This window comes from Spermophilus citellus (assembly GCF_964194105.1).
Source record: "Spermophilus citellus genome assembly, chromosome: 6".
Classification (NCBI taxonomy): domain Eukaryota; kingdom Metazoa; phylum Chordata; class Mammalia; order Rodentia; family Sciuridae; genus Spermophilus; species Spermophilus citellus.
The window spans coordinates 106,940,233-106,967,539 of record NC_138187.1 but is presented as its reverse complement, the minus strand read 5'-3'; the positions used below and the strand labels follow the sequence as shown (position 1 = coordinate 106,967,539).

The 27,307-nt window shown below is 33.1% G+C and overlaps 1 protein-coding gene across 8 annotated transcripts in view; it reads right to left on the bottom strand.

Annotated features, from left to right (window-relative positions):
- Positions 1-27,307, bottom strand: part of SDCCAG8 (SHH signaling and ciliogenesis regulator SDCCAG8) — a 244,728-nt gene that overhangs the window by 145,561 nt on the left and 71,860 nt on the right. For all 8 annotated transcript variants that reach the window (XR_014022822.1, XR_014022823.1, XR_014022824.1 and 5 more), the window contains 3 exons: positions 23,508-23,660; positions 15,125-15,259; positions 12,059-12,175 (listed from right to left, as the gene is read on the bottom strand). Coding sequence is in view for 4 of the 8 variants with exons in the window: in XM_081300510.1 (XP_081156636.1) it covers positions 12,059-12,175; positions 15,125-15,259; positions 23,508-23,660 (405 nt within the window). In the remaining 4 variants the exon portion in view is untranslated. The remainder of the gene's footprint in view (positions 1-12,058; positions 12,176-15,124; positions 15,260-23,507; positions 23,661-27,307) is intronic.

Genomic DNA, 27,307 nt, shown 5'->3' with positions numbered 1-27,307 from the left:
AGCCTCCCGAGCTGCAAGGATTACAGGCATGTGTCACTGCACCTGGCCAATAAATGTATTTTATTTCTCATTGCAGTTCTTGTGCTTATTTATATGTGACATAAAATATCATCAATGTCTACTATTTAAATAGATGAATGCATAGAAATAAGATAATTATCCTCAGCTTACCCACAGTTGAATCATCTATAAAATGAGGAAATGAACTAAGTGATTAGTCTTTTTGGCTCTTGTACATCAAGGCATCATTCTTTATTTTCTGACACTGTCTCTTCAATCCTTTACACATGGCCGTCGAAATAGGAAAGACTAAAAATATAAGTTGCCTTCTTTAAAAAAATTATTTTTGCAGTTCTGGGGATCAAACCTCAGGGCCTCTCACATTTTAGACAAATGGTCTGCCACTGAGATACATCTACAACCAACCTCATAGATTTTATTGCTGTAGCTAAAAAACATCTCCTAAAAAACTCCAAGCTACCAACAATCGTTGTAGGAGAGAAGGGGTTATATCAATCATAGTTTTAAGAAGCCTATTGTTGGGCTGGGCTAGTAGCTCAGTGGTAGAGCACTTGCTTGTATGTATAAGGTACTGGGTTTGATCCTTAACACCATATAAAAAATTAAATAAAATAAAGGTATTGTATTCATCTACAACTAAGAAATAATAAAAATAAATTTTAAAAAAGAAGTCTATTTTTGAGTTACCCTTCTGAAAATACTGATGGATTATGCTGATGGATCCATGGTCATGGTTGCCTCTTCTGAGTTACAGTCGATTTTGAAGAAGCATATGTAGAAGAATAAGTCCAATTCTTAGTGTAAATATCTTTATAATGCCTTCTTCTAAAATCTTTCCCATTTTCTTCTCTCTACTATTTTCCTTTTCCATATAGCTAGGCAATTATGGGTTCCTTCTTGCTCTTCTTGGCTGTTGAAGTAAGACTAAGGTAGTTCAAATTCAGCATTTAAACACTTCAAACTTTAGTCTCTGCCCAAGAACAATCATACTTTTTGGTTACAGATTAGTAAGATATAAAAAGGTATGTATTCACATGTAGATTTTAAAGTATAGATTTAGATATTTTATCTATCCATTAGTTTGTTTTAATGCTATAATTTGGATCTTAAGTATTCCCCCAAAGCCCATATGTTAAAGGCTTAGTCTCCAATGTGGTGTTATTGAGAGGTAGTGGAACTTTTAAGATGTAGGGCTTGGTGAGAGGTCTTCTGGTCACTAGGGGGTGTGTCCTTGAAGGGGATATTGGGACCCTATTGTCTCCTTCTTTTTCTCTTCCTGACATGAGGTGTGTGATTTTTTTTTTCCTGCCATGTGCTTCCACCATGATGTGCTGCTTTGTTATAGGCCTAAACCAGTGGGAACAACCAATCATGGATGGAAGCCTCTAAAACTATTGAGTCACAATTAACCCTTTCTCTGTATAAGCTCATTATTTCAGGTACATACTATAGTAAAGGATAGCTGATGAAACACTTGACTCATTTTTTAGGCTAAAACATATCTGGTTCTTGTTATAAACACTTATATGGCTTAAATCACTATACACATCTGACAGCTCTTATTCTATAAAAATTTAGGTGGAAAGATAAGTTGAAAAAAACACTCTAAAGTTTCTTCTAATACAAACAAAGAAATGACAATTGCCTCTTGATTTGAGTAAATTCGAATTTCTATGCAGAAAATTCTGACAAGCTAAAGAAGAGTCTAACAGAAAAGACAGCATTTGCAATGAGGGGACAATCTTTTCAAGTGGAACAATTCTTTCTCCTCCATCTTCTTACAGTCTCCCTAAAAGTTTATTTTTACCTCCCTCTTCCCCTTGACTGCTACTCTCTTTAAAAAGATATGAGCATTCCCTGGTATGTTAACAGGAACTTCCAATCACAGCTTGACTTATGAAGATGGCTAATGCTACTACTTGCATGACTTATCATGGAGAGAGAGATGATAGAAATTCAGTTGTAAGTGGACAGATACCACACAAAGAAGAGCTTTCCATTCTTCATAGGGAGCTCCAGAAATTCTCAGGGATGGAAGAAGGCAGGCCAGAAATAAAGACCTTGCAGCTTTCTTATCTTTTCCCTAACTTATCTAATTAAGTAGAGATGCCAATACCTAAAAGGATAACACAAAATTGACCATCTGTTAATAAGAGTACTATGAAAATCTAAACACATTGGAATTTATTAATAATCAAGAGCATCCTAGAGCTGTACCTAGAATCTCTGTCTACGGCAGTGTGTCTGGATTTCAGTGAGGGTCAGAGAAATGTGCTGAGATATGACAAATCTCTAAGGAAATTAAAATCTGCTTTTTTTCTTTTGATTATTAAAAAAATGTAATATGATTACATTCTGATTCATTTGTGTCCAGAACTGTCACAGAATTTCATTCCATGGCTGTATTTATGAGGGTAGAGATGAGAACAGAAAGTAAAAGCAATACCTATTAATGATGCATTTTAAAAATAAAAGTCCACTGATATATTCCCTATAACCATGAGTTCACACATATGAGAAACTCTAGCCAAGAATAATTAATTCCATAAGTTTTACAAAAGCTGCCTACCCCTCAAATTCCATTGACAGTTTGCTGGTACTTATAATATTTCCAGTAGAATTGAATTCTTAATTTAGAATGAGGCTTCAATTCCTATTGAAAATTAAATGTTGTCTGTACTGTAATTAAATTCAATTGTTTAAAAAGTTAGATATTTTATTGTTTCATTATTAATGATAATAAAAATACAATCTACAGTTGCTGACAACAGTAAAAATACATTCTTACAATCTTTCAGAAGACTCATTTTTATAAAATGAGAGCAAAGAACTGGAAAACATGAAATGACACTTGAGACTCCATGTAATTTTTTGATTTTATTAATACTTAATTCATAATTAAGAGGGGCTGAAAAATATTTCCTATTTCTAGAAATATAAAAATTCAGAACTAGGGAAAGCCTTAACCATCATTTGTTTAAGCTTCTCAGATCACTAGGAAAGAAACTGAGGCTCTGTGAATTATGCCTACAAAGTTAGTTGTGAAGCCAAAGCAAGAAATCAAGTCTTTGGGTTGGGGGTGTAGCTCAGTAGTAGAATATATGTTCGACATGTGCTGGTCCTGCATTTGATCACCAGCACCCCTCACCTTCCTTAAAAAAAAAAAGAAAGAAAGAAAGAAAAGAAAAGAAAAGAAAAGAAAATTTAAGTCTTTGGACCCATGGTTCATAGGTGAAGAAGTATCTAATATAATCTGTGTTTCATCTAATTGTCAATTCTGTATGTATAGGAAACTAATCCTACTTGACTCTAACAGTCATAATAAAATGATATTTTACTGAATGTTATCTGAAATTTTAAAATTTTAAAATTTCCCACCAGATGTGGTGGTGTGCACCTATAGTCCTAGCTATTTGGGAAGCTGAGGCAGGAACTCACTTGAGCCCAAGAGTTAGGGATTAGCTCAGGCAACACAGGTAAGACTCCTTCTCAAGAAAAGGGAAGTGGATCCTAGGAGTGTAGCTTAGTGGTACAGTGCTTGCTCAGCACCTAAGAGGCCTTGAGGAACAAAAAGAAACAAAGAACAAAACCAAAACAACCCTTTTCTCCATTACACAGAGAATAATACAAAGGAAATGAAAAACAGATGCAAACATTCTCAAAATGTAATATGACTTTTGTGCCTGACTGTAGGCCTGGAGTATGTTATAAACAGGCAAATTATACTGAGATTCTGAGAATTGTAGAAACCCACTTTCTATAGGAAATAACAGAGAGGTGACACTTGAGATATTGAAGTCAGTTATTAAAGAATGGAAAGATACAAATGTTCTTTGAAAGCATTCTCCTTCATCATTGTTCCCTATTCCTTTGCTTAAGCTCCCATGTTGGGCTTTCTAAACAAATGTCTTCCTCTCCCGGCTATGATGGGCTATGTCATGACCTGGACTACATCATAACCATCCCACAGGACATCATCTTTCCCTCTTCTAAATCCCCAGACCCTTTTGTATTTGCTGATAGTTACTATTTTCCCTTTGACATGTATTTAATTGCACATCTGTGTTGTGTACTCCCTTCTGACAGAAATTCATTATAAACCTCACAATGCACATAATATATTGTTGTTGAATTAAAGCAACAAGTGAAGTTTAGTGCAAAATTTATAATATTGTTTCAAAATTTATAATATTGTTTTCTTCAAAATTTCACCTATTATAACTTTCCTTTAAAAGTACACATAAATGACCATATTAAAATGATCACTATGAAGAGTAAGAAGCAACATAGAAAAATGCTTAAAATAATATTATAAGCTAAAAAAGGAAAAGCCAAAATTATACCTAGGCTGTATTTACTATTGCAAATATTACATATGCCTATGTACAAAAAGTGGAAGGTAAAATAGAAAGATGAAAACAATTTGCTTTATTGCATGATAAAATTATTGCCTTCTGTTAATGTGTTTATGTTTATACAATAAACATTGTTTTAAACTATGTACACATGTAATAATTAGTAATATTAACACTGGATATTGGTACTAATATTTCTGGGCTATACGAAAAGCAGATGTAGCTGTCCTATTTCTAGTGCCTCTTAGTTCTGAGCTGCATGGACACCTTCAAAGAACTTTTGCCACCTGATAGCTATCAGAATTGAAGAGTTGGTACCTATAAGATTGGAAGGATAGCCTGATAAGTCAAAATAAGCATGTGAATTTTTTTAAAAGACTGAAAAATTTATCATCCATTGAAATTGAAAGCACAGTAAAAATTACATTTATTTAGGAACAGCAATAGAACCTATGTTCCTAAAATACAAAAGTATTCTGAGAGGTCACAGTTTTATATTCCTATGCAAAGCAAACATTTCCAAGTATTTATTCCATAAGCATATTATTTCTAAAAGGGTATATTTTGTTTCCTATTTGTGCCTGTATCCTCTAAATAGACATAAGTTGATATTTTAAGATATATTGTTTCTGCTTATCTATTTCATTTTTAAAAAATAAATTATTATGGGGAATAGAATTGTCATCTTTCCTAGAAAATCCAATTACAAGTAAAAATTAGCAGTCTCTTTTTTGAGCATATGAACTTATACATAATGTTTCTATGAATATATATGTATACTACCACCAAAAACAACTGCTCAAATCACTAACAAGTATTAAATGCTAGATGCCCCAAGAATCTCCAATTTTGAATCATTCATTGGATTGATTTGGAACTATTCCCTTGCATTAAAAATAATATATCAAACTCACTTTTTAACTGTTAAATTTTGTGATTTTACCAACACAATGATGACTTAAAATGGAAGAAACTGACTTGGCATGATGTTTAAGAAAAATAACAAGTTCAATAATTTAAGACTTTTGTTAAGTAGAGTTATTTAAAACTATTTTCATAATTTAATAAATTCTGTTTTGTCACTCAAATATTGCCTAGGACAGGAACAAAAGAAACTGATTTATTAGACATACACCAAGCTGAAGAAATTTCTTAGATTTCTTGGTTAGGCTGTGATAAGAACACAAATTTATATAAGTATGTTTAACAATGCTTCAGGGCATACTTAGAGAAAATGCTATTAAAAAAAAGAGCTTTATTGCATCACACATGGAACCAGATTCTCCCTATCATGGGCTGTATCCAGCATGAAGTTCACACTACATTAATTTGCACTTGTCGATATGCTGTTTTGCAAGTATTCTCAAGACATGTTCAAATGTGTATTCTGACTCCTCAACTAGAATATAAACTCCCTAAGGGCAGGACCTGGTCTTCTAGTTATTACTCTTCACCCTCTCCCAGTGTCTAGAATATTGGTCTGGGAAAGCCACACCCCTTGGGAACTGCTGTCATTTGAATGAAGATCAGGGACAGGAATGTGCTAAGCCTACAGCACTGAAAGAGGGTGTGAAGAACACTGGAGAGCAGCTCTGTCATCACCAGGACCAAGTGATTACATGTGCCAAAGGCATGCCCAAGTGGCCCCCTCCCAGTCATTTTGTAGAGAGAGAAGTGAGACTGTAGGTGGTAGCTGATAAGTCTCTGAAGTCTAGCTCTTGAGAATCCATCCATTATTTCAGCCTTTTGAAGAGAGGATATAGCTTTACAGACACAAAGCAGAGAATAAAAACGAATAAGATTTTACTTTAATCTGTAGGTGCTAGTTACAAGTAGAAAAGACTAACACTGCTATTATTCATGTTTAACAGGATGATCTATTGCTAGAATATTTCTAGAATCAAATAGAAGACAATGGACATCAGCAGTCCATAGCTGGGTCTTTAAGTAAGTCATACTGTTGCTAATATTTAAAATAAAAAACTTCACGGAAGAAAGTCCCATGGACTGTGGCAGAAATCTATGTCAATCTTCTCACTGTCAGAAAAGGCTTATTTCAGACTGACTATTGTGGTTTCCAGTTGCTGTGATTAAATTGCTTTCTTCTTGTTCTTTCCGTATTGAAGATCAAGATCAGGTGATCTTGAAAGAATCTGTCAAATCCTTGAAGACAGTGAAGCAATGTTTCAATCTTTTCTAAGTAAAGGGGTATAATTCTTTATTTTTATTCCTTTTATTTCTCTGGCCTTAAATCAGACTAACTTTTAGAACTTTCAGGGTTTCCTCTCATCTTTACATAGAGCCATAGAAAGTAGAGGTACTTTTTCCAAAAGTTCAATTAAGTCCATTGAATTTAGGCAATAATTCCTGTGTTGATACATCACATACTTGAAGTCAGTATTAGAATGCTGCATCATACTGATATAGATATGAGCAATTCTCAAATCCTTTCAGGCCCTAATTTTTCCAGGAAAAAAATTCTGAACTATTTCATTTGTATAGGTGCTCTACTCTTAAATATTTCTTTGATTACTCTATGAAGATAATTTTGAACTTAAGTGCTTCCTTACTCAATGACTGCTGCATCTCCAGGTTATTATATGACACTAGTAAGAAAAGCTATATCATCAGTCTTATCTTTGAAAAATAAAGTTGATAACTTTAAAATGAAATTATAAGTTAAAAATAATAATGTACTTTATAACTTCTTCAAAACCATGTATACATTAAGCCATATCATAATAAGATAATGATATAACAGATAGTGATACATTGAGTTGGTAATGCCATTAGATGATTAAGAGACCAGGGATGTGGTACATTTATTGTACTATAAAACATTCTAAAACCATCAAGTCATAATTTAAGACTGATAGGTCTTCAAACACAAAGTTTGGCATTCTAGTAAGGCAGAGAAAACTTTAAAAATAGTTCTATTTCCATACTCAGAGAAAGGGTTAGCAAACTTTTTTTTTTTTTTTTTTTTTTTTTTTGGTAAAAGGTTAGATAATAAATGTTTCCAGCTTTGTGGGCTGTATGGTCTCTGCCACATCTCCTCAATTCTACTATTCTATCAGGAAAGCGGCAATAGGCACTATATAAACAATGTAGCTGTTCTAATAAAACCCTGTTTGTAAAAAGAGTCAGCAAGCCAGATTTGGCCTGTTGGCTGTAGTTAACTCACACTCCTTTAAGTATGCATGGGCATGTTAAATAGATATAGATGTCTGAATAAGTAAATGGGAGTATATCTAAGTACATTACTTTACCAAATCTGCCTCTCTCTGTAGTCATGACAGCTTCCTGGGTACATGATCAATGCCATCACACTGGTACTATTTAGAACGGTTCTACAATTGCAGCTTAGATCTCGGTGGTCAATGTCTTGAAATTCTTGTGATATTATCTTGGATGTGTTTTGTCAGCAAAGTCTGATGGGACAATGGAATCTCAGCTCATATGTGTGGTCTCTTTCCCCTGTCTCACTTCAAACCTAGGGCAGACCTTACAAATGTGCTCTCTCCAGTTCTTTCTTTCTTTCCTGCCGTTCCCTTGCTACTGATGCTGCCCTCCATCCAGGGTGGGACCAGGTGATGTCAGTGGATGAGGCGTTATGTTCTGTTATTGCCCCTCACAGCAGTCTGGATTTGAGCCTCCCCTTGGGGCAGGGTGATGGCTTGAGTGTGTACACACTGGCACACTATTCCTGTCCCAGCGTGGCAGCACCACACACAATTAGTGGACTCAGTGCAGAACCTCTTGCCTATCTCTGATCCAGGAACTACATGTGTTCCAGTGTAGAGGTTGTAATCTGTGGGGGATCACCTGTCTGATCTCCCTGTAATAGGGAGGCTGACTTCTCCCAATTCCTCACTAGAGTATGATGTTTAGGTCCTGTGGCTGCAGGAAACCAGAACCCAGAAATGTATGGGCCGCATATGTGCCTCCTAGTCACAGGGTACCTGCAAGAAGTCTACACTCCCTTACGTGTATCCCTGTACTGGAGAAAACTTGAAATTAAATAGCACATAAAAAACCAAAGGGTTGGCAAAGCTAAGAAGAAAGAAAAGAAGTTTTATATTTTAGTCACTTTAACATCAGTTTTTCCTGCTTTCTAAACAAAGAGCTTTGTATTTTCACTGTGCATCAGGCCCTGATGAAAGATTTGCAGCTATAAAAGATTAGCTTTGAAATTCATTTACTGAAATGGAAACAGACACAGAAGACTCCACATCCACATTTCTCATTTCAGATCAGTCAACCCCTACAATGCCATGGCTTCCTGCAATACTTCTAAATATTAACTATTAAGGCTTTGAAATTATGTATTTAGGGTTTTAGACTCCAAGGAGCTCCTTTTTGGACATGATCATGAATTCTGCATGGTAGCCATTTCCTCAAATAGTTTGCGAGTAGATTAATTCATATTCCTTAAGAATAATAAGTAATTTTATAAATATAAAGCAAAGTCAAATGTTATATATGAAATATAATAAACAACAAGAAAAGTTAAAATTTTACTCACAGCTGCCTTTAAATCCCTTTAAAGAAGACAGTACTGTAGTATTTACATATACAAAAACATGCCTATTTTCCTGATTTTAAAAAAAACTTTTTGAGGCAAAAAATTTTAAACATTAACTGGACATTATTTGATATTAAGGGATCTTCTTTTTTAAAATAACTTAACCTTTATTTTATTATTTATTTATTTTTATGTGGTGCTGAGGATTGAACCCAGGGCCTCACCTATGCTAGGCAAGGACTCTACCACTGAGCCACAACCCCAGCTCAACATATTAAAGCATTTGGTTTATTTGCTGAAATAATGCCAGAGTGATTATATTAAAAAAACATCATTAATTAATGAACACTAAAGTATTTGTGGGCAAAATAATAAATACAGTGTCTGAGATTAAATTTAAATATTTCTGCAAAAAGAACAGGTGGAGAAAGAAGACAGGGAAAGAGGAAGTTGGAAAAGAAAATGTTGGTGACAAAAGTTGAAGGTAGCAACTATAAACACAAAGGAATTGAGAGAAAAAAATCTGAAATAGATGGAATGGGGTTGGTAAATGATAAACACAGGTGATGAAAATGCAGGGATTCATTCTAATATTCCTTTTGCCCTCATTTGTTTTAAAATTCCCATGAAAGTGTGTGTATGTATACCTGTTGCCTACGAAAAGTTCTGATAAAAATCTAAAAACCAAGTCACAGATTTTTCATTTTCCTCTATACCAAAGGTTTTATTGTTATTGTTGTTATTGTTGTTGTTGTTGTGTGTGTGTGTGTGCTTGCTTTTTTGGTGTAAGAAACAGCTTTTGAGTCTGACCATTCTCTAAGCTCAAAAATACAAAGGAGATAAGAAGGATAATCTGCCCATGGGTTGTGACACAATATAAAAACAGAAAAGAAGAAAGCGGGTGGAAGAAACTGTCATTGTTACTCTCCAAACCTTTCCTTCTAATTATGCCAGAGTAAAGACTCAGGTCACAAGGAAAATTATTTTGGTGGTCAACCATTTGTCCTATTTTGTAGACATTAAAAAAGCTCTTGTTCTCACTACATTTCAATCTCACAGTTTCCTACCTACTTTAAAAACCTATCAAGTGGTCACATTAACTATATGAATAAAATGACTAAATTATAAAGACACCTGTTTGCAAGTTAAGAGATGGTCTTCTTGTTATGCTGAATTATATGATATATAATTTAAAATTAGATATACTTTATATTATTCTAGGTATTTCAGATAAATGCTCAACATGTCCAGCTTTTAAAAGTTAAATGTAAATTTCTCTCTTGAGTGCAGATGGTGGCCAAGCAAAATAGCTCTTTGGTCTTACAGACAGAAGGTCAGGTCATGGCTGAAAGACCAAAGAACAATTGCTGCTTTGCTACTCCAAATCATCCATGGAATGAGACACCACTACTCTGTTTTCTAAAACTGTCTATTCAATACAAAATAGTTACAAAGAGTACCTATAAGATTTCCTCACATTCTGTCCCAGAAAAAATGGTAACAAGTACATCACATCACAAATATCTTGCAACTGTTCACAGATTTTATTCCTAGCTAGTGACCTTAGGCATATCTCCATCTAAAAATGTATCACTAAAAATAATTATGAAAATTGTTAATAGTTCACTATTATCAGAAAATGTTTGCAAATGAAAACTTCTATGAAATCCTGCAACTTCAGCCTTTATATTATTACTGGTTGATTAGAATGAAATGTAGTGCTAAAGACAAATATTACAAATACTTTTAAACAAGTTATTCATGTATAGGTAATATTTTGCTTGTATTACTCCTTTTTTGTCCCTCTAAAACATTATACTGCAATTTAAAATAGCTCAGAGGCTCTTTGCTTCTGTATTTTCCCAGTTAGTCCAAAATATTATGCTGGCAGAATGCCCTATAATATAAAAGGTATTTCATAATGTTAGTAAGTATGTTAATATAACTTGAAAATTATAATACATTAGGAAAGAAAGTTCTCTCTTTCTGACTCAGTAATCCAAGGCCTTCAGTCCCTAATAGAAAGCATTTTCCATTCCACTATCAGGCACGCCCTCAACTGGATGAAATGAAACAGTTGCTTTATTTGTATATGTTAACAATAAAAAATCCTCTAGACATGTAAAACTTGTTCTAACACTTTGATTATAGTGGTAAAAAAAAAGAAGAATTTTATTTTGGTTGTCTACATTTTAATATATTAATAAGAATTTCAGTCACATCTTGAACAATTTTTGTATTATCACTTCCATTTTTAATATTCAATGGTCTTTAGGTCATCTGTAATAAATAGTTAATTGGGCTGAAAGGGAAAATATGATAAAAGCCTTGAGTTAGAAATGTATTTGAAAAAAACTTACTTGGATCTATATACTTCTGATTTATAGTGATTCCTTTAAGATACTGACAGTAAGAACTCAAACTTATTTTTTAATAGAATAAATAAAGCCTGATTTCATTGGATATTAAGAATACAAGTCTTCAATGTCCTTTACTATAACATAAAAATAGAAAATCAAAAGCCAGCTTATTAGAACTGCCTCTCTAAAAACTTATCCATATCGTCAATTAAAATTGGAGTCTCTGTATGATCTCAACAAAGTTACAACATAAAACATCTGTTCAACTGAAATTGAAGTGGCACTCCCGCCCAACATTTCTAATTTCACAGTATTTAGGCTTCCTGAGCAAACGTATTCATGGTTATCTTAGTTAAAACTGGATTTTCTCTGCCAACAATCAATTTGATTGACATATTTACATATCAACTCATCTCATCTTACAAATTTTAAACTTTTTCATTTAAAATTGGATGCAAGTTGGCATCTTTCAAGAACTTTACGTATATTTTAGGTTCAAACTCTGCATTAGAACATTTCTTAAACTTTTGTAAGTAATAGATACACATATCCAAATGTATATTTATGACCTGTCATATTGGAATTTTATATGCATGCAGTTGTATTCTCACCATTTCATGTGAAAGGTGATAATTTTAGGCAACTATAAATGAACTTCTTTTAATAGTATAAACTGGATCACTGCATTAGTTAGAAACAATGTAACAGAAATAAATAATTTAGGGATAACACCATCAACTTCAGAAAGAATGTTAGTTATAACTTTAATTGCTGCTTATTCTTGTGTCATCTCTTACCTGATCTTTAATTTCAAGATCCCTTTTAGTTTTTGCTCTGTACTCTCTGTGCTCCTTTTCTGCCTCATCTTTCTCCATTTTGGTTTTATTCAACTGAAAACGCATTTCTCCACACACCTGTTAGATTATAAAACCTAAATCAATAGCTGTTGGAATTTTCCAGGCAATGCTTGCAATTAGATCTTTTGCTGCCCCCTAGAGGGCATAGACATAAAATGCAATAGGACTTTTCTAAAACTGACATTTTTAGTAGACTATTCAGTACAGCCTGCTAAGTTTCATATAATTCAGCATAACAAAAGACCATCTCTTAACTTTATAATATTTCTTATTAGAATATTCATAGACAATTCAGGTATATTCAGTTTAACAGTTTTAAATTAAAGAAATAGAAGTGCATAAATAATAAATTTAAATAATGTGCTCAAGATTATTTTAGGTAAAATAGCAGCATATAACTTTTAGTTAGGTAAAATAAGTAATTAAAACATTGAGCTATATTGTTTACTGAAAAATTTCTGGTTAAATATTCCTTTATATTATAAAAATTTTGTCAAGCTTTTATTTAAGGAAACTTATAAAGGTTTTTTTTTTTCTCTCTGCTGATAGACTATAGTCTATTATTGATATTTAGGTGTAAAATACACAGTATTTAACTTTTTAGATAATATCAATCTTACTATAATAATTGCACAATACTACTCAAGAAATATTTTCTGTCAAAACATACATAAAAGAAAAAATGTACATTTAAATGCAATAACTTTAATACATGGATAAACAATAAGCATACATAGAGTATCTTAAAAGTGTTGTATATCATTCTTTATAAAATTGTTTTTTTTTCCCCCAATTCAGGGTCTCTACAGACATAGAAAGATAGAAAATGAAGCTAGTAGATAAATATAAATAAATTATAGGCGTTTTGAGATAATTGAGAATCTGTAGAGAAAGTGATTAAATCATAAGTCTGTCTAATATATAGAGGTTTTTATATATTATAACATATATATAATTATATATGAATACATATATGTGTGTGTACGTGTGTGTATGTGTGTATGTGTATATATATATATACACACATACATATATGTGTGTGTGTGTGTGTGTGTGTGTGTGTGTGTGTGTGTGTGTATATATATATATATATATATATAAAATGGTAATACTTGCCTGAAACTTCCATTTGGTATTTCTCCAAAAATAATGATTTTGAAAACTTTAGAAATTAGTTTCATCATTATTGAGTTATTAGAATATACTAAAGTTTAAAATATATGGGTATCCTATATTCAAATTTAAACTAATATAAGTTCAAATTTATACAGATAAGACAAAAAAAAAAGTCAATAAGCTTTTCCTCAGTGGCACTCAGAAAGATAAAATAGAAAGGAAATTACAAATAAAAAATTTTACTAGAGATTCAGTTGCCATCAATATGTGAGAGCTGATTCTTCAAAAAATTATAAATTTATAAAAAGCTTTTAATCATAAAACTAAATAAAATTAAAAATTAAGAGTGAATGACAAAAAAATACAGGGTGTTAATTTATTTTCTATTTCAATTCTTTACTATTGTAATCAATTTGGTTTATGTCTATGAATGAAGTGGGAAAAATCTTAAACTGATAATATAAAAAAATAATAATTATACAACCATGATGTTTAAAATCCACCCTTGGCATAAGCTTAATATATAATAAATGTTTAAGCATAAGGTCCCATTATTTTATTCCTTAATGTTTCTTTTAAAGTTTCCTTAATACTTTCAGATTAACATTTGCTATGTTTATACATAACACTTAAATTTCATTTAAAATAAGTCAACAAATTAAACTGAACCAGAGTTATATTATCTCAGGGTTGAAAGCAATCTCAAGCCTATTTATTCTAATCACTTCTTAGGTTTATGTTCTTTTGGATAGCTCTAGAGCCCAAAACTCATTCTTTACATTACCATTTTCAACAGAAAGTTCTTTCCCTATAAGAAACTGAAAATATTCACCATAGATTTCACCCATAAATCTAATTTACAAATTAAATGTTTTCATTATTTTTACAATTAAAAATTTTAATTATTTCTGTGCCTCTCATCAATTGCTTTACCTCCACTCCTATCTCCATACAAACAAATGGAGGTATACTGGCAAATATAAGCTCCTTAAATTTCTACATAAGCTAGTTTGAATTCTAGAAAGCAAATGGAGAATTACAGAAATTAAAGAAAAAAGGGGAAATGGCTCTTTTTAAATATATAAATTAAAATAAATTCTAAATACTGAATTATAAAACAACAATGGCATAACAGTGTGTTAACAATTAAGGAAAATATAGAAAGGTTATGCATTTTAAACAAGTTATCTGTGTATTTTGTGGTGAAAAATAAGTTGATTTATTATATTATTCATGCCCATATTTAGTTTCTTAGTTTGAAAGAAACTGACTTGAAATTTTGATGAACTTCTATCAGTTCTTAAAATAGAGATCTTGCTAACCTTATCCAGTTAAGACCCCAAAACAACTTAATTCTGGGTTCAGAAGTTAATGATGCCCATAACACAGATGCTGTGAAATCTGAATGTATGAACTTAAACATCAATAAATAAGAACTTGTGATTCAGAATCTTCATTTTGGAAGCCAGAGAATAGGAGAAATTTTTATGTTAAGTATACTTTTCAAGTTGTAAATGGATATCTTTGAAAATTATTGTGAAAACAAACCTTATGCTCTCTAGACAAAAAACAAACAAAAACACTAATTAATACAAGTTTTATCAAATATTTAATAATTAAAGTAATATAACTCTTATTTATAAGTCTTAACTCTTAAGATTTTTGAGGACATTAGTTATATCTAATTCATCTTGGAATTTGCAGTACCAGAAAAAGGGCTGAATATAGTAAATAAATGTTTGCCAAATGACCATTAAGTAGACTTTTAATATTCTCAAAATAAAAAAATTTCAAGACTTCTTTCTAATAACAAAAAGAGATTTGCACATTAATAAAAAATATTTCAAAGAAAATATTTACTTCTGTAAAAACTAAAATATCTTTTTGTACCTTGGTGGCATCCATTTCCTGAGAAGCAAACTGGGTTTGAATTTCTTCTAGTTGATTAATAGCTGAAATCTTCTCTCTTGTAATTTTTTCCACCTGGGCCTCAAGTTGGGCAATATTCTGAGACAGGATCAACATCTGAAAGAAGAAACAAAAATTCTTTTTTTTTTTTTTTTAAGAGAGAGGAGAGAGAGGAGAGAGAAGAGAGAGAGGAGAGAGAGGGAGAGGGAGAGGGAGAGGGAGAGGGAGAGGGAGAGGGAGAGAGGGAGAGAGGGAGAGAGGGAGAGAGAGAGAGAGAGAGAGAGAGAGAGAGAGAGAATTTTAATATTTTTTTTTAGTTTTCGGTGGACACAACATCTTTGTATGTGGTGCTGAGGATCGAATCCGGGCGGTACGCATGCCACGCGAGCGCGCTACTGCTTGAGCCACATCCCCAGCCTAGAAACAAAAATTCTAATAATAAAATAATTTGATAAATAATATTTTATTAATAGAGTCTTGGCATAGCCTCAGAGCTCTATTATTTCTCTGTAGATTGGGTACATCCACTTCTCTACTTCTTCAATGTATCCTGGAGTTTAAATATGCATTTCCTTTCTATTCATTTCCCCTTACCTCTTACTTTGTAAAATGTGAAAGATGATAAAAATTTTTTTTGGTTAAAATCCCAAGATGACAGATATCAGACACACCAGTAAGTTATGGAACAGATTTCCATAAACAGATTCAGAGGTGGTATGGTGGTATCAAGCAATTCTTAGGTCCTTCTCCCACATGGAGGGCATAAAAGGAGAGTTAAAGAGGAATATAACTTTAGAGAGAACTATGACTTTCACTTTCCTCTCCCAAAACCAACAAAGAGGAGGCTTTTTGCAGTTTCTTTTGTTGGTAAAACTCCACCTGCCCTCCCATTTTCTAGCACTCCCCCAACCTTCCCAAAGGATTCAGTTCATCCATTATCTCCTTGCCTTCCGGAAGCCTTCCTTGACCTCCAGTTCTCAGCACAAAATAGGCAATCCTACACATGCTTAGGATTGCTGTCCAGTCAATGTGCACTGAGATGCTCATGCCTCTTGTTTTTTGACTTGCATCGATTCGCAGACTACTTCCCTTGCTACACTTGTTGTGTAATATTTTGAATGTCACTCTGGTATGTACTCCTACAACAACCTTAGTATATGCACCTTCATCACAGTATTTATATACTGTTTTTAGTTGACTCCTTGTTTCCTCATTAGACTAGAAGTTCCTCAAGGGCACATTCATTAAAAGGAACCATATTTGATGAATGGATAAGAAATTAATGAGAATAAATATCTTTTCCAAGGGATTATCTGAATATTGGTCTTAGATTTTATTCTCAGGATTAAAAATGCTTTCTAGATTTTAGACTTAATTATAGATTTTTGTATATAATTATGTTTTGTTCTGCTCCAGTGAGTCAAACTTCTCTAGTTCTTTGATGAATTAGCAATTTTAAAATGAAGAAATGCTACCTTAACTCCAGCAAAATAGATGGGGTACTTATGAGTTTTTATATGTTAAAACAAAAACTGGTAATGAGTTGGAAATAATGATACTTGAAACTTAACATTGTACCCTGACATATGTGTGAATTCAGTTCTATAAATGAAATCAATAAGTAAAATTCTATGATTAAAATTCAACATTGAGGGGCTAGAGTTGTAGCTCAGTGGTAGAGTACTTGCCTAGCATGTGTAAGGCACTGGGTTATATCCTTAATAGCACATAAAAATAAATAAATAAAATAAAGGTATTGTGTCCATCTACAACTAAAAAAATATTTTTAAGAAAATCAGCACTGAACCAGAGTTTTGATAAAGAGCATTACTGCAATAAAACTAAGATAGGTGTCTGCCTTTGCATTATTTAAATAGCTAAAGTTGACCCTTAGGAAAATAATGAACCCTGGTAGTTATTTTCCAATTTATGTAGATGAATTAATTAACTTTTCTGAAGATTGTAGAGCATTATATATTTGACTTCTGGTTGTTTACATGTCCTTATCAAAAGATAGTCTACAAATCAAATTTACACATAAAATTGGCTTCACTGATAACAATCTATGAAGTATCCTTGAGCATGTTACAATCTGAACCTAAAATTAAAAGTCAAAAGCAGATAAACAGAACAAATGTATCAATTTAATTTCCTTAATTTAAGAATTCAAGTTCATGACTATTTATATCATGAAATGTGTAATGACATGTTTTTTGGAATCATGTAATAGCAACAAATTTCAATGACCCACTATTTAAAACCACATATTATATAGTTATGTGGAGATAAATCTGATGGTAAACATTAACATTGTATAGTTTTGAAGCAAATATGTAGACATTTATTTTTGCCAACTGTAAATTCTGAGTCAGTTTCTATTACAAAGCATGTTAACAAATCTCCCCTTCCTTAGGACTTATCTCTCTCTGCCACCCATCACTTCTTTCTTCTGCTCACTGTCTTCTGCATCCTGTCACCCACTTCCTGAGGTTTCCCCTCCTGTTGTCACACCTTCTTTTTCCCCATACCCACCATCTGGAAGTCAGCATTACACTGCAGGAGCTTCTCCACCCACATCTGTTGCAGAGCCAGAAGTAACACAGACACAGCTGCAACACTGCTGGATGTCCAAGGCATTGACATCAGGTAAGTCCTTTAAACTTTGACAGGGGCAAGGAAGAGACAAGGACACCCCAATTTGGGAGAGCTTAACAAAAAATTTTTGCAAAGCAGTCCCTTGTGTATTGAATAAGTTACAAAATAGAAATTCACATACCTGAGATACAAGAATTAAAGATTCTAGCAATGGAATATTATCAAGGGAAGCAATTGAGAAACTGTGTGGACCATGGGGTTTGCTCAAGTAAATACATGATGAATGACTGAATGAACAAACAAATCTGAGAGTCAGTCCAACCAAGGACACTCACAGAAAGCAATGTTCATGGGAGAATGATTTAAACCTGTCTATATAGAAGACACCTGTCCTGTTAGAGCTTCCAACACAATGGAATTTTAAGAGAGTGAAAAGAGAGTGAAAAGAAAGAAAGAAAGCCTCTACAAGTCCTTGTAGATCTCAAGTATTTGTACTTTTAGGAAAGCAGGGAGGGCTGCTATGGCACTAACTTTAATTACTCAGCACTTACAATATTATGTTTAGTTGTCCTACTATATTATGTTCCTCTGCTAAGCAGTGTCATACATATTCTCTTTCCTTTAAATTCCTTTAGAGAAGAAATCATTATTTTCTTACTTTTTTATTTTTGGAGAAGAAATTTAATTGGATTTTCAGTTTAGCTGAAATGAGATTTAAAACAAAACAAAAAAACTAAGTAACTTACCAAAGCTCATTCAAGAAAAAAACAAAAACCTGGACTTCATTTGTTTTTTAATTAAAATTTTTCTTTTTCTTTTTTTGTACTGGAGATTGAACCCAAGAGTACTTTACTGGGATCTATATCCCAGCCCTTTTTATTTTTTATTTTGGGACAGGGTATTGCTAAGTTGCCTCACTAAATTGCTAATGCTCACCCTGAACCTGGGATTCTCCTATCTCAGCCTCCTGAGTCACTGGGATTACCAGTATGTACCTCCATGCCTGGCTGGTAAAGATAGGCCTTAAATTCAAGTCTATCTACTTTTACTAACATGAAGGTCCAAGAAAGAAGAAAGCCATTCAATAAATCTACTTCTTTCTCTAAATTAAGTATAATAGCCACAAACTAAACTTTATTCAATTCCTACCATAAAACAGCATTATGATATTTTCAAAATCTTATCTCATTTAATTCCATCAAGCCTTGAGATAAGCATTATCAACCCTTTTCTTTTTTTATATTTATTTTTTAGTTGTAGTTGAATACAATACCTTTATTTCACTTATTTATTATTTTGTGGTGCTGAGGATCAAACCCAGTGCCTCACGCATGCCAGGCAAGTGCGCTACCACTTGAGCCACATCCTCAGCCCATCAACCTTTTTCTTTATTCCTGAAATGTAGAGAGGTTTAAAAATTGCCAAGATCAGAGAAAGCTCAAATTAGGGTTGAATAAATCCTTTTTTCTCCAAAGCTACTTTCCCTGCTGAAAGCATTTAACTCAGTGCTAGGATCAATGTTGGCTCTTTAGTCATACAACCTTATTTAGGATAGGATCTTGATATCAAATGCTGGCCAAAGTTTTCTTGGGGAAAATAAACTTAAATGGCTCAGGTTCCAAAATACACTGTATTTCTGTTACCATTTTTATTCATGAAATAATTGTTAGTATAAAGTTATCTTACATATGAACACACATGGCATATTGCCAGACCCATTTCAGCCTTCCTTCTTCCTTTCTTATCAGGAATTATTATCAAATCAACATACTTTTTGTATAGTAGAAGTACCTAGGAAGGCAAATGGTTTCCACTAAATAATCCTCCAAAAAAATTGCCTAGGTATGAACAATAGCTGATCTTTGCTATTGATACCATTCTCACTCATACACAACAGTCGATTCATAACTTAACCTCCCTCCATGCCTTATGATGACTCTAGCATTTTAGACCTGTCTTTCCAATTGCATGGGAACCCCACCCTTACATGACATTCATTTATTTATTCATTCAATAAATATAGATATTTTAAGCACATTTTAATGTGACAAGAATAAATCAAACAATGAGTATCATACATGAAAGGGGCTCAATAAATTAAGGAAGGCAAAAAATTCAAGAAGAATTTGCATAAATTGAGTTATGGGAACCCATGCAGAAGATGGCAATAAAGCTTTGGGTGGCCCTGAAAGTAGGTAGTATCAAGAACTCTGAAGGATCAAAGAAGGTAAAGGAAGATTCCTGAAGGCAAGGGACAAAAATACATGCAAAATCCTGAAATGAACAAACAAACATTATGACTGCTTGTTTTCTCATTGGGGAAGTGCAAGGAGGTCAGGATGGTGGGGATGCAAGGAAGAAAAATGAAGGGAGATGAGACTGGAGAGAAAGAATTAAAGTTTTTATGTTATGCTAAGGGAGCCTAAATTTTATCCAGGGTTGTAGGGAGACATAAAGAATTTTAAAGCAAAAGACTGGCACATTGAGAAATTCATTTTAGAAAGATCATTCTAGCTGTGATAAAGAGAACAGATGGGAAGGAGGTGACACTGAAGGCACAGATACAAGAGACTGGAGGAACAATCCAAGGGTGACATGGCAATTTAAAATACTTAGGGACCTGAATCTCTAGAACTTGTTGATGAGGTATAAAGGTTGAGGTAGAGAGCAGAGACAAGGATGAAAACAAGATTTCTGTTGCGCACAACTATAGGAATAGCAGTTCCACTGGGGCAAGGAAGATGGAAAGTAAGCCTGATTTGGGAGCTCGGTAGAAAATGAAAGATTTAGAAATCTATACTATACATGGAATTAAAGCTACAGTAGTGATGAAGACAACTCAATTGATAACTCTCTACTAAACTCTAGAACTTTCTATTAAGCAGCTTTCTGAATGTGTCTCTTCACTATCTCAAAGTGAAGATAATCATTCTCCCAAATAAAACATGAGTTCAAAGAAATCCAGGAACAAGTATCTTTTAATATGAACTAAAAATTCAGTAAATATAGTACAGGGAGGCAGGTGGTCAATAAGCTTAGCAACAGTATTCTCAAGGACTATGGGTACAAAAGCTGATTTGGAGTGCACTGAAGAATAAATGGAAAGTAAGAAAATAAAGATGTGTTTGGATAATCTTTCAAGGAACTTAACAATTAAGGGAATGAGTGAGGAGAGATATAGAATTACTAAGGTAGCTTTCACTCTTGGCTGCATATTGGAATAAACTAGGAAACTTAAAAAAAATTACTAACCCTGGCAGATGGTGGTGCACACCTATAATCCCAGCAACTCAGGAGACTGAGGCATGAGGATTGCAAGTTTGACGCCAGCATCAGTAACTTAGTGAGGCCCTATGAACTGAGGAATACCCTTTCTCAAAAAATATAAAGGGATAGGGATGTAGCTAAATGAGAAGCACTCCTGGGTTCAATTCCCAGTACCAAAACCAACCAACCAACCAACCACCCTTTCTCCCCCCCGCCAAAAAAAAAAAAAATTAACTGGTTTGGTATATTTTGGGCAATGAGATTTTTAGATCTTTTAGAGTAGTAAAGATCGATTAGAATAAAGATTTTTTTCAACAGGTGAGAGAATTTGAGAGTATTTTCCTAATGTTAAGAAAGAAAGAAAAGTTTTAAGACTCAGAAGATAGGGGATAACAAATGGAATAAACTCTTTCAGGTGGGAAAGGGGCTGTGATCTATAATGGATGATGATAGGATTAAGCCTTGTCCATCCTGACATGTTTGGGCTATAGGTGAAAATTTGTTTAATGGCAGAGGTGAGGAAATAAATACTTGGGATGGATATTACTTGATGGTTTCAATTTTATTTATTATTTACTTTATTATTCTTTATTAAAGCTCTCTGCTGAGAATGAAGGAGAAAGTCGTATGGCAGAGAATTTGAGGATAACAAAAGTGATATAGAATGATCATGGGAAAATGAGTACAAGTTATCATTTTCCACCTGGACTACTATAACCTGATCTTTACATCTATTCTGGTTCTCTTTCTAATCTACTGACAAAATGATTTTTTTCAAATATAAATGACATCAGAACACTTTCCAATTTAAAGCTATTAAATGGTTTTTCATTACTTTTTGGATAAAATTTAAAATCTTTCACAAGGAATTTAAGGTCATTCAAGATTTGGCCTCTGAACACTTCTCCAAACTCCATGATTCTGTCCCTCATTCCTTAGGTTCCTGTCATCTGGGCATTTCTTAAATTCCTAGAAAGTCCAGTGTTTTTTTAGCTTCAGAGTCTTTGGTTTATTATTTTCCTGGACCTGAGACTCTTCCCATCAACTCTTCACCTGACCATTCCTTCTTAACCTTTCCAGTATCATTTAAAAATCTTTTCCTTATGAAAATTCTCATGACTGCCCTAGATTAGGTCAGATTCTCCTGCTGCACATTCCCACAGTATTCTATATTGAGCCATTAATGCTTTATAAGAATCATGATTAGAAAGTAATTTATGAAAATATTTGTTTAATGTTTAAAAAAAGTCTAAAAGCTTCATGAGGCAATTTCACTGGTTCTGAAACTACCAAATCCCCAGGCTTTCTAAAATTAATATCTATTGATTGCTGAAAGAATGGGAAAGAAAGGAATGCATAGGAGGACTAATAGACCCCCAAGTGTGCAAAGTTTCCATCTATTGTAGGATTTTCATCCGCTGAGATGACCAATCCAAGGTAGAGAGGTAGTCAGTCAGACTGACCTACAGTAAGGGTTTTCTTTTTCTTGTTTATTTTTAATACATTTTTTAGTTGCTGATGGACCTTTACTTTATTTATTTATTTAATTATGGTGCTGAGAATCAAACTTAGTGGCTCACACATGCTAGGCAAGTGCTCTACTACTGAGCCATAACCCCAGCCCTACAGTAAGGTTTTAACAGACACATTTTTGTTTTCTTTCAAAAAAGGGTAAGAAGAGAATGGAGTTATAGTAAATGCTTCAATTTATCCAGAAGACTTAAAACTGGTTGGGCAGAAGTTGTGACTTTTCTCTTTTTTTACATAGGACTGTACATTGCCTTGTACACAGCAGATACATAGTAGGTATTTGCTATATGAGTTAATTATTACACACTGGAGTATTACAGTATTTAGGGCACAAGCTTTGAGTCTACTTAAAAAAATGTAACACAGTTGTTTTGGTTACTTCTTGCTCAATTTTATTACTATAGCAACTTTAAAATTAGGTTCCACTCAACTCTGCATTCCAATTTGTTACTGTTTTTCGAATACTGCACATTTCATGTTATTTGTTCCTTTTGCCTACAATTTCTCCCTTCCAGTTAGTTATTCATCTGGTTATGGTCATTATTGGTTATGTAGTTTTTCAGAACTGATTTCATACAATTTGTATAATCACTTTTTATTGATTACATTGTTTCTTACAAATTTTATCTTATGTTTAATTTGGTATAGGGGATAAAAAGGGAGTCATTTCTCCTTAATTTAGGCAAGGTTGAAATAAAAGCTGGTATTTTTGGAGCACTTGATCTCCTTTAAAAAACATGAGGGGCAAGCTGAATGGCAGAATATGGAAGTAAATTGATTATTTTATTTGAAAAGGTCAGAGATTAATTTCATTGAGAAATATGAAGAAAAAATAAAACATTTTAATGAGCTCTTAAAATATAAGAAATTTACCTATAAAGGTTTTTAATATTTAAAGCCCATTCAAGAATGGCAGCCTAAAGGCACATCAACACTAACATTTTTTCAGCAGTGGGCATAACAACTCAAGTACCTTTGATTCCATGTCCTCCCTTTCTTTCGTTATTTCTTTTTTCATCATCTCTTTCTCAAAGGCCCTTTTCTCCTGCTGAGATGCAAGTTCTTTTTCAAGCCTTTCTGTCTGCCTTTCCAGTTCATTCTTCAACTGCTCACACTGGATTAGAGCCTGTCAGAATAAGAGAGTAACATGGGAGGTAGCATTTAGAAAAAAAATACAGAAAGAAAAGAGTCATTTAAGGTTTAATTTTACTTAAAGTAGTTAAAATTCACTATAAAGTTCATTAGAATAACTTTGTGTTTATTGACACCACTTACTGATCTAAAATAGTATGCAAATGTTACATTTACTCAGATATTTCAATATTCACAATTATGGCTGATCAACTAGAAAATTCAGGTAACAGACCTTGATGAGGGCCACAGATGAGTCAGAATTTGAAAATGAAAACATGGATCAGAAAAACCAAGTGTTTTAGAATTTTAAATTATATATCATGTTAATATTATATAATTATATAAATTTTACTAACTTCTGATTTCCTTATTAAAATTTGAATATTTTAAATGACAAATGGATATACAATTTAAAATGAGATGTTAAATACTGTATTTCATGACACACAGACATCTATTGTTTAACACTATATTAATAGTTTTCTTAACTATAACTAAAATTTAGTTCATTACTCTTAAACATACAACTAATGTAAATATTAGTTAATAATCAAAAGTTAAACTAGGGAAAGAGTCAAAACTGAATTCACTACTTAACTTAATGATAATTGTCACCATAAGTGTCCTTTAGTCTAAATTTCTCATTATATTTCCAGAAATAAAAAGGTCCTAATTTCCTTTTGGCTACATTTATAACACCTGTATGGATAACACCCAATAATAAAATATGACTTTAAAATCACAATTTTTTAAAACCCCAATAAAATTAAGGTTCTAATTTATCTTGGTCTTATCCCAGTTGCTCTTATCTATAAAATCTACTTCATCCAATCTTTTTTTTTTTTAAAGAGAGAGTGAGAGAGGAGAGAGAGAGAGAAAGAGAATTTTTAATATTTATTTATTTTTTTTTAGTTCTCAGCGGACACAACATCTTTGTTGGTATGTGGTGCTGAGGATCGAACCCGGGCCGCACGCATGCCAGGCGAGCGCGCTACCACTTGAGCCACATCCCCAGCCCCTCATCCAATCTTTATTTTCCCCTGAATTTGTTAAAAGAAACCCAAGGGGCCTCATATGCACAAAGCCCTGGGTTCAGTCCCCAGCACCACAAAAACAACAGCAGTAACAACAACAACAAAAAGAAACCCAAGTCTTTTATGGTTACTGATTGATTATAAATTTACTAGTCCCATTTGTTTGTAGTGGAAATAGATATAGTCACAGCATATGCTGTAAGTTTTATGCATTATTATACTTCCCTCTGGTGAAAGCTATAATAAATACAGACAATAAATATCTAGGGGCTGGGGGCAGTGGCTCACGCTGTTAATCCCAGCTACTCAGGAAGAGGGGCAGGAGGATTTCAAGTTCCCAAACTAGTCTTGGCAATTTAGCAAGACCCTGTCTCAAAGAAAAAAAAAAATTAAAAGGTTGGGGCAATTGTTCACTGGTAGAGTGCCCCTGGGTTCTAGTCCCATAACTGCAAAAAAGGAAAATCAATCAATCAATCAATCAATCAATCTAGGATACATGCATTTTCCTTTCTTCATCTAAAAAGCAATAAGCTTTTTTTGGGGGGGCGGGACCAGGGGGATCTTTTCTTGAACATTTCTGACTTGTAGTTATAAAGTATGAGGGTAAGTTTAACTGTGTAAGATTAACGGGCCGGGGGTGGGAATAACTATAAAATGATTACTGTAGGGAGTTAGTCCCAAGCTAAATTCTAGTTCAGAATGCCTGGGAATGGAAATTTTAAAAGAAATGAAAAAGCATAATTTTTCCATAATTAAAGCACTTGGAGCTTTGAAATATTAGTGACTTTTGTGCTTCAAAATATAATTGTGTTTATAAAAACATTTTATATGAATTAATGCAAATGACTATAACTTTTTGCTGACATAATGAATATCACTGGTATAAATTAATAAAATAATTATTGAATATAAATAAATATATCCAATTTAGGTAGGATGAAACACACACACACATACACAAAAGAAGGAAAAAGAGACCATAGCTACAAAGCTAAAAGCAACATGATTTTAGAGTTACTCCCCGGACCTATTTTTCCTCTAAGCTGGTCAAATTCCTAAGAAATCTACAAATTTCTCAAATTCCTAAGAAATCTACAAATCTTAGTGTTAATATGAATTCACTCATCTATGCAAATTGCCTTATTTTGATTTAAGCTTATATGCCTGTAAAGCCTATACAACATGTTTTAAGATTAGATAAAACAAAGGGAGATATATTTTAAGAAACTATAAAATAGGCACATTCCAAATGTTATTTATTAGCCAGATAGAGGAGACAATGTCAACCTGAAGATCCTGGAGAGGACCAGACCACCATAAATTTCTTGTGATCTATGATCAAAGAACTGAGTTCACTAGGCTGGTGTCATTCTTCCATTTCATCTTATGCCCACTCCTCACAAAGTTTCCTTTAAAAGAAGAACCCTAGATCCCCAAAGTGCATCTCACTTTGGAACATCCACACCCTTTCTTCCTTACTCTATTGCTTTCTTTCACTAAATAAACCTGTCAGTGACATCCTATCTGATACATCCAGAAATTCTTTTCTGTGGAAAATATTAAGAATCTACATGGACCAAGTTGAGGTCCCCTTTTCCTCTTTGGAAGGGGCCTGTTAGGACCCCCTCTCGTGACACAATCAGAAGGTTTTCAATTGAATAAAAATTAATGAAATACAAGAACACTAGAGCAGATTGCTGAAAACCTAAAACCCAAGCTAACCTGAAGAACAACTAAAGAAAGAATTCAAAGAATTCAATCAGTTCAGGAACAAGGAAGAACAAATGATCATTATAGAGAGACCAAATGCCTAGATAAGGTGATTTAGCAAAAAGTACAAAGTACAATGTTATAAATCACATAAATAAAAACATTGCCAAAGTCTTGTTTTGTGAATGGTCTCTTTATTTCAAGGATAAGCCAACAGTAATAATGGGTCATGATGAGTATGAAAAGAACAATGAAATACAGAATAAAACTGTTAGGTTGAAAACTGGTTATTGGTGTTTATTGGTGTCTAACCAATGATCCATGTTATAAAATAGCTTTTAATTTTATTTGCTTTGATTTTAAAATTTATGCTTGGTCACAATGAAGAAAATATTAAGTGCTAGTAACACTTGGAAGTAGAAAATTGATTTAATCTTTCTTTAAAATGTCCTTTCTAACACTGTGTCTTCTAAACAAATATTCATTGATATTTTCACTGCAGTTCTCTCTTTTAATTCTGGGGCTCCCTCACTTATCTTCCAGAACCCTAGCTTATTGGGTATCTCCTGATTACACTCATATAACTTGTTCACTAAAGACATAAGTGATTTCTCAAAGGCTGTGTCAGTAAGCTTGCAATTAAAATTAAATGACAGATCTTCACAGATGATTAAGTTAATGTGCAGCTTGTGCTGCCATTTCTCCCAGCAATCTTTTTTTTTTCCTGAAGCATATTTTTTTAGTATCTATTTTTTAGTTGTAGTTGGACACAATACCTTTATTTTACTTATGTATTTATTTTTATTTATTTATGTATTTATTTTTAGATGGACAGAATACCTTTATTCTTTTTATTTATTTATTTTTGCTGTTATTTGTGTTCTTTCTATTTTTT